Source organism: Haliotis rubra, unplaced genomic scaffold (assembly GCF_003918875.1).
Source record: "Haliotis rubra isolate DU_JTF1 unplaced genomic scaffold, ASM391887v1 Scf52, whole genome shotgun sequence".
NCBI classification, from domain to species: domain Eukaryota; kingdom Metazoa; phylum Mollusca; class Gastropoda; order Lepetellida; family Haliotidae; genus Haliotis; species Haliotis rubra.
Genome location: NW_025767213.1, coordinates 1,550,558 through 1,568,476, shown reverse-complemented (window position 1 = coordinate 1,568,476; position 17,919 = coordinate 1,550,558). Strand labels below are relative to the sequence as shown.

Below are 17,919 nucleotides of genomic sequence, written 5' to 3'. Positions count from 1 at the left end.
GTACAGACTGTACACTCAATTGTTATCCATCACTGATAATGATAGAGCTCCAGATGAGAAACTCAACATCAGGTTTTGAATTGCAGATGTTCTAGTGATGGCAGCCACTTCAATCATGTGTTAGTTCCATCCACCCATATCATCCTACCCCTGCTTCACAAACATGTCTGACAGATTTAAGAATATGTATGACCAGGTGAGACATATGTGGGCAGGGTCATCTGATAATCCCCTGTGTGTACAGGATACAGAAGGGCCAGAATTGTAACCATAACAACCTGAAATACTTTGATAGTGTCAGTTGAAAGTTGTGAGGGTTTGCGCAGACCAGTCATTCCTGGGAGATGTGTGCCCTGTATTGTGTGGAGAAATCAATAGCCCTGTTCCATTGACTAAGCATAGTAAGTAAAGACAGAAGGCTTATCGCTTGTAGGGGGCCACCGCACTTACTGGAACAGCAAGTCCATGAATTATGTACGTAGTACGTTGGTAATGCTTGATTCCTACACATGGCTCGGCAGTAGCCCCGGAGTGTATCAGTGAGGCAAGTGGCTGGCATCGGCTCTCTGGCATCACTACAGGGCTGGCCGGACGGACGCTTGTACACACAGCCAGAGCGGTGACAGTCAGTCAGGCTGGTTTGTTGCACATGGATCTACTCTAGGGGGACACTACATTAAGGATGGCTTTGATACTGCATCTCAAATATGCAGAAAATTTACGTGGAAAGGCGGATCGCCTTGCCAAAGTGTCATTCCGAGGTGAGTGAGGTTAATCTGTTCAGTTTGTCACATTGATTTTCAACATCACTCTTGTTGAGAGATAGCTGTGACAGTTTGATCAGGTTGCAACTTTCAGATGAGTGAAATTTGATGTCCTGGACTTGTCTTGGAATGTTATTTTCAGTTGCATCTACAGTTCACATTTCAGCAACATTTATAGTTCACCTGTGAAAGCGGTGTGTGGTGCATGACAACATGTAGCCAGATTCTTGATTTAAAGTATACAGTTTCAGCACTGAGGTAGAATGCCTTTAGAAATCACTATGTACACACATACACAGTATAGTATGCACTGTTAGATTTGTGGAAAATCTGTGGTACAGACTTCTGGTGATGTTTCTGTTCACTTCCGTGAAAGATATGTTGTAACTGTGCTGATTTGCTTGAGCAGGCTCAGTCAAAAGGGTTTCAGATAACAGCTGAGGGTGGTTTGCTCCTGTACAAACACCCTGCTGTGTTCCGCTTCCTTAAACATGTTCACTTGAAATATTCCCTGGACTGGTCTTTAGCAGACTAATGGATGGATGGACAGATGGATTCACAAACACACAAACAGGCAGATGAATGGACACACAAACAGGCAGATGGATGGATATTTTATGTTCATCTCACTGCTGGACATCATAAAACATGCATAAAATAAGAGTTTGTACATAAAAATAGAGTTGCGGTCATATGATATTACACCAAACGATACAAAACTACATGATGTATACAAATAAAAATGTTTGACATCTTCCAGTCAGCTTTCAGACCTTATCCTTTTCAGCATGTTTTTAATGATCTCAAATCCTGACATCTAATTTACATGTTTCTTAGTTATTTTAATTTGTTATTATGTGTATAGCACTGAAACAGCTTGATATAATGTATGTAGTAATATTTCATAACATCAGTGCACATTAATGCATATAGTGATGTTGTGTAATACAAATATTATGTGGTAAGCATACAGTGACTGGTAGGAGCAGTCGTGATGTACTGATCTCCTGGCACCATTCTGCTTTGATCCCCCTATATCACTTAAGCTGCTAACACAAGGACCTCAACTGGTGTCAAAGGCCTTATTGGTTGGCTTTGAGTCACTGACCCAGAAGATTAGAATGTTAGTCGTTTTTCATGAAAATAGAATTTGTAATAGAAAATTGCCTTCGGAGAGAAATGAGTATTCCCTCGGAGACTTCTTGGAGCATTTCAATATGTGCCTCACAAGGTTGAGAAATGCTACCTTTTTTCCATCTTTGGTTAATGCTTTACAACTGGGAAACTGCGCACTGACTGAATTGAAATCATTAGAAGAATATTAAGCAGTGCAACTGAGATGAACATTTTCTGTTGAAGCTTTAACGATCAGGATTGGGAAATTTCCTCATCTATGGAAGATTATGCCATTTGTATAAAACCTTTTAATCTTTTTAGTTGTGTAAACAGTGAAAACAGATATCCATATAAGTACTAGAATTGTGTAAACAGTGAAAACAGATATCCATATAAGTACTAGAATTGTGTAAACAGTGAAAACATATCCATATAAGTACTAGAATTGTGTAAACAGGGAAAGCAGATATCCATATAAGTACTAGAATTGTGTAAACAGTGAAAACATATCCATATAAGTACTAGAATTGTGTAAACAGGGAAAACAGATATCCATAGAAATCCTAAACTGTGTAAACAGTGAAAACAGATATCCATATAAGTACTAGAATTGTGTAAACAGGGAAAGCAGATATCCATATAAGTACTAGAATTGTGTAAACAGTGAAAACAGATATCCATATAAGTACTAGAATTGTGTAAACAGGGAAAACAGATATCCATATAAGTACTAAAGTTGTGTAAACAGTGAAAACAGATATCCATATAAGTACTAGAATTGTGTAAACAGGGAAAGCAGATATCCATAGAAATCCTAAACTGTGTAAACAGTGAAAACAGATATCCATATAAGTACTAGAATTGTGTAAACAGTGAAAACAGATATCCATATAAGTACTAGAGTTGTGTAAACAGTGAAAACAGATATCCATACAAGTACTAAAGTTGTGTAAACAGTGAAAACAGATATCCATAGAAATCCTAAACTGTGTAAACAGGGAAAGCATATACACATACAAGTACTAGAATTGTGTAAACAGGGAAAGCAGAAATCCATACAAGTACTAAATCTGTCAATAATTCAAGCACTGAATACAGAGGGTGTTTTTCCAAAGGTTTATGCCATGAAGACATCATTTGAAGGTGTAATAGTGATCACCACTGTGGTGGTTTGTATGTCATCTCAGTTCCCCTGTGTATTGTTAGATGAGTCACACAGCTCAGTTTTACCTTCATGGAGGCACTTGTTAAAGAATAATAACAGAAGTTATATTTTCGTTAACATTAAACATTTCTACTCTGCAAACCTCGGAGAAAGTATGGTAAATGTGTAATTGCCTGGTACTGATATTCTTCTCCATTTTGCCTATTCCCATGGGTGCTGTAACATTATCTCTATTGCACCTGTTATTGATTTCATCTTTAATGCTATCCTCAACAGAATATATGTCATGAACTTTTTGAATGGTTATTGGAAAGCATCCATTTCAGAAGAATAACTACACTTTTTATGTTCTAGGCATCCAGCCATGTTTTTTATCATATTCCAGGAATTGTTTCTTCGTTTAACACTAAAACAAATTCTGACTGTGTCTTAACAACTTACATTTCTAAGACAGATTTATCCAACTTTGAAGAAATGTCTTCATATACCCTTGTCAGGAGAGAAACCAAAGCTACCCCTTCTTTGTTAATGTTCAAGCTGTGATGGCTCTAGTTTGAGATATAAAATATAGAATTTTTTGATTTTGTAGTAAAGGCTGTGTTTGCTCTGCTGCATGAAGAGGTCATATGATACGCTGGTATAGTGCTTATGAATTCTGCTGAATGCTAGGAACACATAACGTGGAAATGACATGCCAAACACTCCGTCAAAAAGAAATAAAGTGATAAAAAAAAGACCCACTCCATCCCTCAAGTCCCCTCACTGCATGTCAGCAACCTTTCTGTACTTTAAAATGCACATGGTAGTTGCAGCAGGGGAGCCTCCAGCTAAAATGAAAGTGCTGTCAAATATTGAATATTGTGTTATTAAGCACATGGCTCTCCTGGCATTTCGAGATGAATAAGTCTGACACTCACAGCCAGTGTCAGCAAAAACAGATTCTGTTCTGTCAGATGAAGCAGCTAGGGATTGTATCACACATGTTAAAGATTTCAGTGCATTCTGCTCGTGTAATTGTTGAAGAAGCAAGAAATTAATGATATTTCAGCATACTTTCCATGACACCAGTCCTCACAGTGATTTCACACTGAGCATGCTTATTCCAGAGTCTGTTCCCATGTAGTTTGACACTGACCAAACAGTCCCAATGAATTGTTGGTAATGATTCCAGTTCAGTTCAAGTTTGTATTGTATGAACGGCCATAACCCTATAATACACTACGAGATCAACTTACACACAGATTCACATGTTTCATTTCAATACATTTGATTTTGGAAGCATGTTTGAAATCTTACATAACTGACTCTATATCTTGTTAATTTGCAGTTGCCATATAACAATTATATTGTTCGACATTACATATACTACTGATAAAAAAGAGAACTGATGAAAGGATAGTGGAAAGTTTTGAAATCATACATAACACTTACTGTTAAATTCATTTTTGGTATGTGGTTGATTCTGTATTCAATGTGTCCGTGATGTTGGGTGATACAAGCAGGACACCTTGATGGCATATGGTGGAAAAACTTGTGTGTGGTTGCCATTAGTATTGCCTGCCATTATGGCTGAAGAATTACTTCAGTGCTAGGTGTCTGGCTCATACTCTCCACCCCAAGAACACCCCACAGACACTGAGCACATGTCAAGGGTCTACACTGAAGTCAGTTGACCTGGTATGTATGATACCACTCCACACCATGAGACTACCTCCCTCCTACCTCATTCCCATCATGGTCAGGAATTGCTGCCAGTTTTGAAATTGTATTTGATAAGTCTTATATGGATGGGTACAAATAGTTTTTACCTAGTATTAAGTAGCTGGTAAATCATGTGAGTAGAAATATCATTCATTCTTGAACATGAGATATAATTACATATTTCTCAAATGAAGATTATGAAATTGTTATACCTGCGTTACTAAATACATAGTGTTTAGACAATGAAGCACTGCTTTAATCTTCAAATTTTCTTGTTAATACTTGCTGTTGAATTAAATCAGTATTTTTCCATGCAATAATATTCAACCTTTCAAGGCCACCAAGACAGTTTTTACAATCTTCCTGTGTGACCTTTAAGCTACCAAGGCAAATAATGCTGTTGGCATTAGGAAATGGAGGAAAACAGTCTAGTCTCATTTTACACATGGTTTCCATTTCCAATACTGCACTCAAATTACAGCATCCACTGAAAACGGTTTGAAAATGCAATAAAAGTATTAATATTAAGTGATTCTTAGTTGTATTAAAGATATCAAGTTTAAAATGAAAGTTGTGTCAGATATCTGTCCATATAACCATGTCACATTTCAGTTGCAGTATTACTCTGTTTTGCTCTGTGAGTGTCACTGAATTTAGAATTAGTTCATTTAGCTGGTCTGATAATATATTGAGGCAAATGACCACATTAACGGATTGTAGTTAGGAAATGGTTTGTTCCTGCTGTGCCTGCATGTAATTTTACAAGGATGGTAGACTAACACCTAGTCTCTGAATATACATCATTTTAATAGAAACAAATAATTCCTCTTTGATTGAAAAGGAGTGAGTGAGTATGGTTTTACGCTTCTTTAAGCAATATTCCAACAATATCATGGTGTGGGACACCAGAAATGGGTTGTACACATTGTATCAATGTAGGGAAATCGAACCCAGGACTTTGGCATGATAAGAGAATGCTTTAACCACTAGGCTACCCCACTGCCCCTGATTGAAAAACAGACACACTGAGATGGGAAATTGATTCCTGACCCAGATGAAATCTTGACTTGCTTCCTTATGGACTTTAAAAGTGCAGAAAAAGCTGGTTAGAAGGGGAAATAATATTGTTGAGAGACTTTCAGGCAGACTACAAGGATGGGGACCATGTCAAGGAAACATTATTACCCAGATGTTATATTTTAAATTAGAATTTAATGTGGATAGATGTTGATTTATTTGTGTACATTGGCAGCAAGTAAAGTGAAAATGGTCGTGAGGTTATTCTTGATACAATACTTTAAGGACTAAGTTACATCCACTGTATCTATGTCAACACTGTTAAGCTCAACAGTAGCCATAATAACATGAAGTTGAATTCTGAATATCAAGCTTATGCACCATAAATATGTGAATTGTATCAATGAATTGAGTGAATATAATTAATGAAATTGACAAGTTTCACTTGTCTGTTCAGTTAGAACATTAACCATGTTCACTTTCCTGAGAGATGGTCCTTATAATCTGTTCATCAGTTTGACAAGTGCAGGTATTCCTGAAGAAAGTGAAGTAACTGTTCTATCTTATATAGTCTAGTGAGTCTGCTGAATCTGCAACAGCTGTCCGTCAAGGACTACAAGATCACTTCTCTGGCCATTGAGTTGAGAAATGAAAGTATAATTAAATCAGAAACTACTTTCAGGTAGATGTTATCAGTTTGGTGCGAGAAAATGGATATTCCATATAAGAAAACACCAGATGTGTACATGTGTTTATGAGTGAATTATTATCCTCAAACCAATAGGACATTAAGTCAACAGTAATGTCATCATAATGCTAAGCTCAAATGAGCAATGCTCAAGGAATTGTTTTAAATATATTTTCCTAATGTGTTTAGTGATGTCCAACCTCCAGTCATAGCATGTTGACCTCTCACTTTTAGCTGGATTGTAATGAACAAGTCTTCATATTGTAATGTACCCAGTTTACCAATTATGGTGCTGTAATGAGAGAAAGATATTCAGTTAATGATGCACAGCTAGTTGCCAATTACCATTTCCAGCAATATTAAAGAGCATTAGGAATACAGTGTTAGACCTGCCATATGTTGGCAGCGTTAAGTGGATTAGTGTACAGCACCTAATGAAGATTTATGTGTCTCAGACTCAGACAATCGCCTGATGACCTCAGGCTTCAGTGTACACCAACATGTCAACCGTTAATATCTCACAGCCACTGATCCCAGTGCATGTGCATTACTTACACACATACGTTGTCCTGGCACCTGGTCAACCCCCCAGGTAGAGTCTGTTGGGAAGGAGGAGTGGACATTTTAACCATTCATGTTGCTGGCGCATTTCACTATTTTTGATGAAGCTGGTTATCCTTTCAGTGACTAATTAGTTCATACAGAATATACATCTGTACGGGTCTAGCTGTTTAAGGGCCTGTAGGGTTGTCAAAGATTAATTGGTATAGACCTACCTAATGAGTCTAATAGCTGTTACGTTGCTCAAATGCTCAGGGATATTGTTGGAGAACAACTGGTGCACTATTAGTTAGCAGCTCAAAACAAACGTTTGTATTGTGATACACTTAAGTGTAATGATCCCAGATGAACTAGACCCGTGAAGATCTGGGGTAGACTTGGTCTTCAGCAACCCATGCTTGTCGTAAGAGGCAACTAACACGATCAGGTGGTCTGGCTTGTTGACTTGGTTGACACATGTCATCGCATCCCAATTGTGTAGATCGATGCTCCTGCTGTTGATCACTGGATTGTTTGGTCCAGACTTGATTATTTACAGACTGCCATCATGTACCAGGAAAATCATTAACCAACCAACCAGGTGAACTGGTGGTTACACATGGGATATATTAGGTTACACTTTATGTCCTGTCATAAAACACTGATCGATGGGATCATGCTTAGGACATACTTTTAAAAAGGATTCAGAAATTGTGTTTGTAAATACTTAACTTAATTTGAGTCATTTAGCATCCAAATAACAGTTGGATTTAAAAAAATGTCTGATTATCAAACTACCTACAGTGTCATGTGAATGTGTGTTGCATTTGACTCTCAGTATAAGTATAGACTGAGACTACCGTGGATTGTTGTCACCTAACTATATGATGCATGTTACTGCAGTCTATTAAACTTGAATGTGGGAACCTTTTGTGTACAGCACCTTGCTATCATAATGACAACCTCACCTGATTCCCATCTCAAGTGTGGGATAGTAGTTACAGAGTTATATTCATCTTATTATAATCATGTCTATCATTCATTCCAAATGAAGGAGCAAACAAATCCCCCAAAACATTGTCGTGCTTATTGTGAAGGAGTTGACATCAATAAATTCTCACTTACTTGTGTCACCTCTAAATGGAATTAAATGACTTAATTGCAAAGAAAGTCAACAAGGATTGCTGGTCATGATCTAACTAGAGCAGAACCTTCTTTACACTCAGATCGCCCGACAGAGGCACAAAGCACATACAGGTTACAAGGTACACATGATGTTCAAATTATTGAGATGAATGGTAAGATGCTGATGTCATGTCAGCATAAAGTAGATAGTACCTTATCATGCAGTAAATGATGGTTAAATAAAGTTTCCTTGAAGTAGGTGGCTTCAGGTTTCCTCAAACTTGGAAAACATCTTTTGCTCTCATTTTGATTTGCATTTGAGAATGTATCATGCTTACTTTATTTGGGATTACATGTTCTCAGTAAAGTGCAGATTCTAGTATTGCTGTTGGGTTGATTCCCATCCAGGATTCGAACCAACACGCTCAAGATCAGGCACCTAATTGCAAGCACACAAAATCAGCCGTCTAACCCACTCAGCCAACACAGCTTCCACAACAATGGAAGTCTGACAACTGGTGGTCCAGATCATGGACTTTTTGTTCCAATCTGACAAGTGTAAATCCCACAGCTGAAAGCTATGAATACACAATTCCATTTAGAAAGTGGTCAAATGTAAGACATGTTCTATTTGGGATTACACTTTCTTAACAAAAGTACTAGTATCTGTACTTTACTGAGAAAGTGTAGTTCCAAATATAACATGTCTTACATCTGACCACTTTCTAAATGACATTGTGTATTTGGAGAACATATTATGAATGATTCAACGTGCAGCTTACGCACATACATTCACGTTACCATGGCCGCCATAGTTGTCTTTAACACTGTTGTATCTTGAAAAGTAAACAGTTGAACCAACAAATGTAAGCCAAAACCTATTATTCATGTGCTTGATATGCATGAATAGATGGTTATATAATTTATTGTGTCACATGCAATCTTTTAAGACACTTTAAGCTACGTGAATGAGTAAGATGTATAGTGTCTGTGAGAACATTTTCCACCCATTGACCTGGAATGAAAGGTGTTATTGTTCATCACTGAAGTGTGCACTTAACAATAGGTTTGCTAGGCTATTTCTGTACACTACCAGTGGCTGCAGGTGTGTTGTTTCAGTTAGAGGCCTGGAACATAAACAAAAACTGGTGTCAGCCATAACACTGAAAGGCATGGTTCAGTGAAAGGAGTATAAAGTGGATTTTAATCAAACACATCAGGTTTTTAATTAAATGACATAGATGTACGCAATCCAATCAATCTATCTATCTTTTAGAAACTAACTTGATCACACATGATGGATTCATGTACTTTAATGCTATGCTCAAGACAATCTGTACAACATGAACCTGTTGATGAAGCATAACATGTTGGAAGTCCCAACAACCTTTGATGAATGATGTGTTCATGTAACCTGTCAACAAATACAAGAATATATGACCAGGATATTATGACATATCTGTCATTAATACACAGTAATCTTTCCGTATTATATTCTCAAATGTATAGTAGATTATAACTTTAGTTTTAACCAAAATTAATAAGTAAAACCCTGAATGTTAGGATGCAATTATTTGCACTACCAAATTTACAATACCAAATATTTCCTTTTGGGTGTATCTTTAAAACAACTGAATCTGAGTAATCCTGCATCAAGCTACTTGAGAAACCATAATGTAGCTGAGGTTTAGCTTTGTGTGTGATGCCAGGATACTTAAATCTTGACAGTTAATGGCATATCAGGGTGTGATCTGTAATGCAGAACTTTTCTGCTTTGTAAAAACAGTTATTATGGTTGTGACAGACTGAAATAACTGTCATACTTATGAAGTCAATGAAATTTGATGTGTAGTTCAGTGGGGCCCAATGTTTCATTTTTCTTGATATTTTGATCTTTATTTGACTTTTCCCTTTGAAAATGGTTTAAATTTCTCTCAAAATGCATTTTCTTTTCACATTTAACACATTGTCTCCACAGGGAAGCCTAAACTAACAACAACACCTAATATTGTTAAAGAAGTTCTGATTTCATTTTCAATATGAAAATACAGTGGTAGCCATTTTTTAAAGTCTCTTATTTGGTGTTCCTGTAGGTTGTTCTTGATTCAACATAATGTTTCCTTTTTTACCATAACTAAATAAGACCTTGTGTTGACCATGCTCTTATTTTTTTAAATGCCTATTTTGCTCTGTAAATAAACTAATAAATATCTTCTGTGAAGTTGTCCCAGTTATGTTGAACTTTGGCATGTATGTGTTTTATTTGTGATGACAATTTGTTAAAGTTTATTGTTACATTTCCCCCACTATCAACAAAGAAACATATTTGGATATTAATCTTGACATAGATCTTTGTTATGCAGTAGTCTTTGTTGCCAATCTATATTGCTGCATTTCTGTCCTGATGAAGTACAATGATATGGCACTATGTTGTGGTCTGTCTAACCATCTGGCAGTCAAGCTTTGATCTTGTACACCCCTGAGCCCTATCTCAAACAATTGCCCCTCCCCTCCACCCCCACACACTCATACACCAGCACATGATAGTGATGATAGCCTGGAGTATTTGGCCCATGGAAGTAGTAAACATTTTTTTGTTCGGTTTAAGAGAACTCAATTCCAGCCCATTCTCATACATGCATAAGTTCCATGCACTTTATAACCCACGTCCCTATGGACCGAGATCTAGCCGTTGTCTTCAGGCAGGTAACCAGTTCAGCCACACACTGTTACATTATCCCCAACTGTTTATTCTGTCAGTTGCCCAGTATTTCATCTGCATGTTTGCAAACAGTGGTGGGTGATGGCATTTACAAAGTAATCCTCTATTTTTAGATCAATTCATATGAAAATTGAAATTTATTGGATGTTGCATCAGTCGATTTTATAGGGGCATATTTTGCATCAGCTGCCATTTATTATAGTGTTCTGTTCCCTTGAGAGCCTGAATGAGTTCTGCATATTTGCTTGTGAAGAAGAGATAGCAGAGTAAATGGTTAGAACACACAGCAGTAATCACTTTACGCCATGTAATTATCCAGGGGGAAAACCTGATTATCTGTCACCCTTCTTTGGAAAGAGCATGACCACTACTATAGCAGATAGGATTAAGGGTAGTAGATCTGGTCATTGTAGTAATCCCGACTCTATGCTTGGTTTGAAAATTCTTTCTCTTCCATCAAATCTCACATCAAATTTACATGCTTGTTTAATTAGATATCAGCATAAGGTCATATGTGTATCAGTAAGACTGTATGTAATGTCATTCCACTCAGTATTGTGAAGTGTTTCACTACCTTGGGCAATCGTAGATAATATCTATAACTTGTTAATAATAATATGTGTAGACTTTGTCCAGGTGATAACTGTCAATGCTGTAATTAGTACGGATTATATGGGAAGTTGTTTAGATATGAACTGGATGAATTTGTCTATGATTTGTGATGCTATCTCTAGCCTGAGGTGTTACACAGGAGCTAGCAGTCAGCCATGTTTGATGATATGTCATACCTGACACAAATGAGATTCCAGCTAAACAGTTCCTGTTGAGACTGATAAAATAGATACAGTATGCAAGTCTCTCTTGAGCTGTCCACAGGGTGCCTCAGTACCTTGACAACCACAAACACTCAAAGCAATGCCAAAAAAATCCATAACCTGCAATTTTAACTCTAATGTTTTAAGGATTGATTATTGAATGGATTGAAACATGTTTTATTCCACTTGGAACAACACTTCTCAAGTACAATAATAACATGGCACTTCTCTTCAGGATATGAACATTAATCTTTGCAATGTTTCACACATGCAGTTTTCCTTTGTGTATATTTGTTGAATCAATGCTTGCAAAAGAATATATTTTACCATTTATTCTGTCCCAGATTTGTCAATAAGACATAACCAACATTTGATAGTGCTTAAAGAAACATGTTATGTATGATAAATACACCCATGACAACATGGATGTGGGGTGTATAGGAATTTGTCAATATCACATTGATTTTACACGAATTCATTCTTTGTTCTTAAAGTGGAAAAGCAAATAATGGTCTGTGTGTGTTGGCACACCCTGGAGAGGCACAGAGATCATGCAGGCAATGCATGTGAATAGCATGTTGAATAATTGATACATGCATTCTGGAAGTGATTGGGTTTGATGTGAGACACCAGCAGGAACGTTTATATTGTACAAGTGCAGTCAGAAATAGTGTCTGAAAATTGTCTTTTTATCACCAACAAAATGATATAACAAGCAACGTAAACATAAAGATTTGCAATATTCTTAAATCGATTGTTAACTCTTCTAGGGTCAGTACTGACGTTGACCATTGCTCACAATTGGTGCTAAAGACAGATGATACATGCTCACTGATTCATGAACACTTGGTTTCACTTTTTTAATTAAGAAAGTAGGTTTCAGGTTTCCATGGAATGTTCACTTTCATTTTGTTTTGTCCATTCTTTCATGCCAAAGAAATAGGTATAGGAATATTCGTTTCACATAACGTTAAGCATTACACAAGTCAGACACATAAAACACCCAGACCTCCCTGTGGGAGGTACTCTACACATGGAAAAGCCTACAAAGTTGACATTTGTCATGGAAGATCTCCATAATGATGTCTTGAAATGTTCACTTATTTCTTACCCAAGTATCAAGGTGCCAACCATGTACTCTACTAGTAACTACTATTAACTCTCTAAATGTTTGTGGTATACACAACTGGATTAAAATATCTGAAGTGCTCTATGATAGCGATGCCTTTGTGCATATTGTCCTAAGAATGTTGTCTTTGGAACCTGCACAGATAATTCTTGATGCTTTTGTTTATATTTGTCTGTAACAGACTTGATCCTCTCCTATGTTTCAAGCAAACAATATGTTCACACATTGGTGTTATTGCACTTTATTATGGAACATCTTTTACCTTTTATTCTTATTTGAGTGAATAGCTCCGTTATTCCAGTGTGATTATGGCCTGAACACTGCATGGAAAGTGTCATTCTGAAATGTCATAAATGTAATTCAACACTGGCATCAGCTGAAAAGGTATTGATTTGAGACCGTTCTTGTTGGTTTCCTGGGTTAAGGTGTCAATCATACTGTGCAATACTGGGCATCAAAGAATCTAGTTATTGACAGATTTATTTAGTTTTTACTTTTACCTCAGTGGGTGTAATGAGTTGTATTGTATACAGGTGTGCCTAGGAATCCCTGGTGACAGAAGACAATGATGACATGGACGTCATCAATATTCACTCCATATCTGATCAATGAAGACCAGTGTTTTATTGCGAACACATAAAGGCAGAGTGATTTAGACACATTATTGCTTTTTACTACCATGCTGAGACAAGTTTATTCATTGATGCAGCTCATTAGATTTCCAATAGAATTCAGTGAAATTGAGGTGAGGACAGTGTGCAATGAAAGGAGTGTAACATCGATTACACTTGTATATAAAGTAGTCTTCAATGGAGACATGTAATTCACTCTTCCCTGCAAGGGCACACAGATTCAGACCTCTGTGATCAGTAGTCAGTGCTATTTAACTGAAGGAAAGAGGGTTAATGAGCGATCTTCTCTATGTATACTTACTGTCTTTTGCATCTGTTACCTGGACAAGTCATTTGTGAAATGGAAGTTTCCTGTGTTTTTGTTATAGGTGACTTGGATCACTTTCTGTAGCATTAAGTCATCTTGTCCAGAGGAAGTGTGATTATCAGCACTAATGTGACATCAGAATGTACAAGAAACATTACCTTAATTGTTATTTACAGGGTGTCTTTTATTCAAGTTCTTTAGTAAACATTTGTAATTGCTGCCATCGTGTACTGCTACCATTAGGATGTAATCTTTGTGATGAATCAAAATGCAGTGCTCATCCAGAAAGTGTGTAATCATCATCAAGTCTTTGTCATTAGTGATAAATGTAGGCCTTGGAAGAGCTTGCTGCCGTTAATGACTGTAATCAGTACCGCAAGCTCTATAGCTGTCAGACATGAACATGTCCATTGGGTCCCAGCACCAGGACACCACACACTAGCTAATCACAATATACCTGCTGCTGATTTCTTTGGTCAGTGTTATACTTTACACTCTATACATCCTATATAGTTCTAAGTCAGAGGTGACTGCCTCCGTGGTGTAGTGGTTAGAGCGTCCGCCCAGAGAGCGGAAGGTCGCGGGTTCGATCCCCGACTGCGTCATACCAAAAGACGTTAAAATATGGTACTTGTTGGTCCCTGCCTGGCGCTCGGCATTAATGGGTACAACAAGGACTGGTCGGCTCGGAGTCAGTATAATGTGTCTGAGTGGGGTATTCATGCTTCACTGTGGCATGGTATCTCAGTGGGCTAGCACTATAAAACCAGCTTAAGTCTGGGCTAGTACAAGCAGCCGCACATACACGTACACACGCATGCATGTCGTCATATGAGCGAAATATTCTCAAGCACGACATTAAACCCAATTTCACCTCACCTCACCTCAAAGTCAGAGGGGGCAGCGGGGTAGCCTAGTGGTTAAGGCATTTGTTCATCATGCTGAAGTTCATACTGACCTGGGTTCTATTCCCCACATGGGCACAATGTGTGAAGTCCATTTCTGGTGTTCCCACCGTGATTTTGCTGGAATATTGCTAAAAGCAATGTAAAACTAAACTCACTCACTCATTCAAAGTCAGTGTTACTGATAAGTGTTATAAAATTTGTTATCTACATGATATCTATTTATTTGTAAAAGAAACCTTCTAACTGTGCCGGTGGGTTTAATTTACCCTGTTAACAGATTCTTGAGAGTATTGGGAATACAGAGAGTAACATTTGTACACTTGCGGAAAAACTTACTGTGCATCAGTGTTATGTTTTTTATATATCAATATAACATTTGGTCATTCATCTGATCACTGTTTTTATCATGACAAATTCATTGGCAAAACATATACTGGTAACAGGAGACATAGATTAGTGGAGCAACAACTAAATGACCAGTGTCAATATCAGGTGTGGCCTCATTTGTTCTGATACAAGCGAGGCAGAGCTGGTGCTTTTGAACATCCCAGATGATTGAAAACAGGCTCAGGGATGTTGTTCAAAAGTCAGCCAATGATTGGCCCAACTGAACCTGCAATACCAGCTCATTGTGGTTGGGTCAAATTTCTGCCTCCTAATTGCCTGAGCTGTTAATTTAGAAGTTTCTTTGAACCACCGCTACTTTCTTCTGTTAGTATATGTACTTTTATCTACCTTTATTGAAATCTAAAATATTGTTGCAAACTATGTGTTCATTATCAGTTAAGTCTTTTCACTTGAAGATGGTAGTAAATTCGTCTTTTGAAGTCACAATCATGATTCGTTCATTTCATCATTGTCCTATGCTGCTGCACAAAGAAGGAAGATTGTGACATTATTCACAGCTAACCTCTCCCTTTATAGAGCAGTAAGATAGGAAAATGTTAATCACTGTCTCAGATTTGGTCATCAAATCTATCGTTATGAAACCACAACATCAAAGTCACATTTATTTTTGAAGTTTGGCACTGAAAGATGTGATAAAACCAAAGTAATTAGATGGATACTTTGTGAGACTGATGACACTTTGTCTTTGAAGTGACTGCATAATTTGTGGGAGTTAACCCCTAAATAATCAGTTCACTAAACGTGTCAGTATAACATGCCTGTTTCCTTGTGATTAAACTCATTCTCTGTCAACTGAATGCCTTTCATGCATGTGTGGAAGGAGTGTAGTTTTCATGCATGTGTGAAGGAGTGTAGTTTTCTGCTATACACCGAACTCACATTCAGACAGTGTGATTACGAGAGACACCACACCCAAATATCAAAGTTCCATTCTTCATCATATGACTGTGACTAAGTATTTAACATATTATACATGTTGCCTCTGATGGCATATTGATGCAGATGAAATAAACAGGCCTCCATACATGAATGTTTATTAAAGGGTTGGTATGCATATGATATATAAACAAATTCTGGTGACAGTATAGAAGTCACATCCATGTAAATGGAGCTGATGGTAATTGTCAGTAGTTAACCTATTATTGATAATTCTACACAATTACATGTCTCATGTTAACTCTCCATAGTTCTTGGTACCTTTACATCACAGATACAATGGCTTGTTGACAGCTAATTTAGAGACTTGATACTTCACTGATATGTAATGTTAAGGGTGAGGTTGCTTTAAGTCGTACTTCCTGATAATCAGATAATGAAGGGACATACTGACTTTTTTAGTATAAGTAGAAAAGAAACATTCAGAAGTTCAATTGCAGAAAAAGACAAGTTTTGATTGTTTTGATGAGATTTCACATTGCATTGAGAATGATGCTTGTTCCTGGCAGTGTGATGTCACCCATTTGATGTTGAAACATTTGACTTCACCAGTTCCAGAAGGCAAAGACTTCCTGCCAGCTGGTTATCACTTACATGTTCTGTGGTACTGAGGTAGAATCATGGAAGATGATCTTCAAAAAAGCCAGATAGTAAACAGAGCATATAAGGCTGCATTGTTTATGTTGTTAGGTCCTGACTTTCCATGTGAGACACGGAACATATCTATCACTCCTCATGTGGATTCCAAACATATGCATTGGGGCAGTGGGGTAGCCTAGTGGCTTGTCATGCCGAAGACCTGGGTTTGATTCCCCAAATGGGTACAATGTGTGAAGCCCATTTCTGGTGTCCCCTGCCATTATATTGCTGGAATATTGCTAAAAGCTGCGTAAAACCATACTCACTCAAATCACATGTTTATTCAAATTGTAACAAAGTGTATCTGCCAGGACAGTTCTATGTCATCTATGATTGTAGAATGTTGTTCCTCAGGTCTGTCTCCAATGTCTAGTGGCCACAATGAGGTGCCAGCCTGCATCACTGCATCGACAAACTCACTACTGACTGTAAACTTGCCTCGGAACCACTTGTGTGACGTGTTTGCTTGTTATGAGCATTCTTCATTCGCAGATCAATGTTGTTGATCACTAGATTGCCTGGTCCAGACTCGATTATTTACAGACCGCCGCCATATAGCTGGAATATTGCTGAGTGCAGCATAAAACGCAACTCACTCACTCTTCATCTGGACAGTAGCTCACTGCAGTAGTTGAGTGTAAAGTAAATCCATCCTTGGCAGGAAAACATTTTCACTGACTGTCTTTATTTTTTGCATTTCACAATAAGGCCAGACCAATTTTATTTCTTGTTTTACGGATTTTTGTCCTCAGAAAACCTAAAGGCAGGAGGGAAAAAAAATAAAAATAAAATCACCAGTCAAAGTAATATTCGTTCTAAATACTCAAAGTATTTTACTTTTGGCAATTTATGAAGTGTATATGGGGCAAAAAAAAAAAATATAAAAAAACCCCTCTTTTTGTAAGTTTACATTTTTGGCCAATAAAAACATTAGGATTTTATTTATGGAGCGGGGAATTTTTTTTTTTTTTTTCTTATTCTTGAAAGTATATGACAGGCGGATCCATAAGACAAGAAATAAAATTGGTCTGGCCTAAAGTATATTTGGTTAGTTAGCAAGGGAAATAAGTGGCAGTATTGCACCTGACTTGTGTACGTGCAGTGTGTGAAATGACAGGCTAGATTTCTGACAGAGGGTCTAAATATATAGCTTGTCAGCCCAATGGTCTGCTAAAAATTCTAGATAACATTTTCAATGCATCTGAATAATATGTTTTGGATTGCCTGGTCTGGTTAAATCCATTTTGGGCAGGTAACATTTTGAGGTTACCAGCCCAGATGTCTGGCTGATATTTTTGGCTAATTTC

General features: G+C 37.4%; 1 protein-coding gene across 13 annotated transcripts in view; it reads left to right on the top strand.

Annotated features, from left to right (window-relative positions):
* Positions 1-217: 217 nt before the first annotated feature.
* Positions 218-17,919, top strand: part of LOC124292543 (otoferlin-like) — a 201,247-nt gene continuing 183,545 nt past the window's right edge. For 12 of the 13 annotated variants that reach the window (XM_046729677.1, XM_046729672.1, XM_046729671.1 and 9 more), the window contains exon 1: positions 218-761. In XM_046729677.1, coding sequence (XP_046585633.1) covers positions 683-761 — 79 coding nt within the window. In that variant the 5' untranslated portion in view covers positions 218-682. The remainder of the gene's footprint in view (positions 762-17,919) is intronic. The other variant, XM_046729678.1, reaches the window with a different exon arrangement.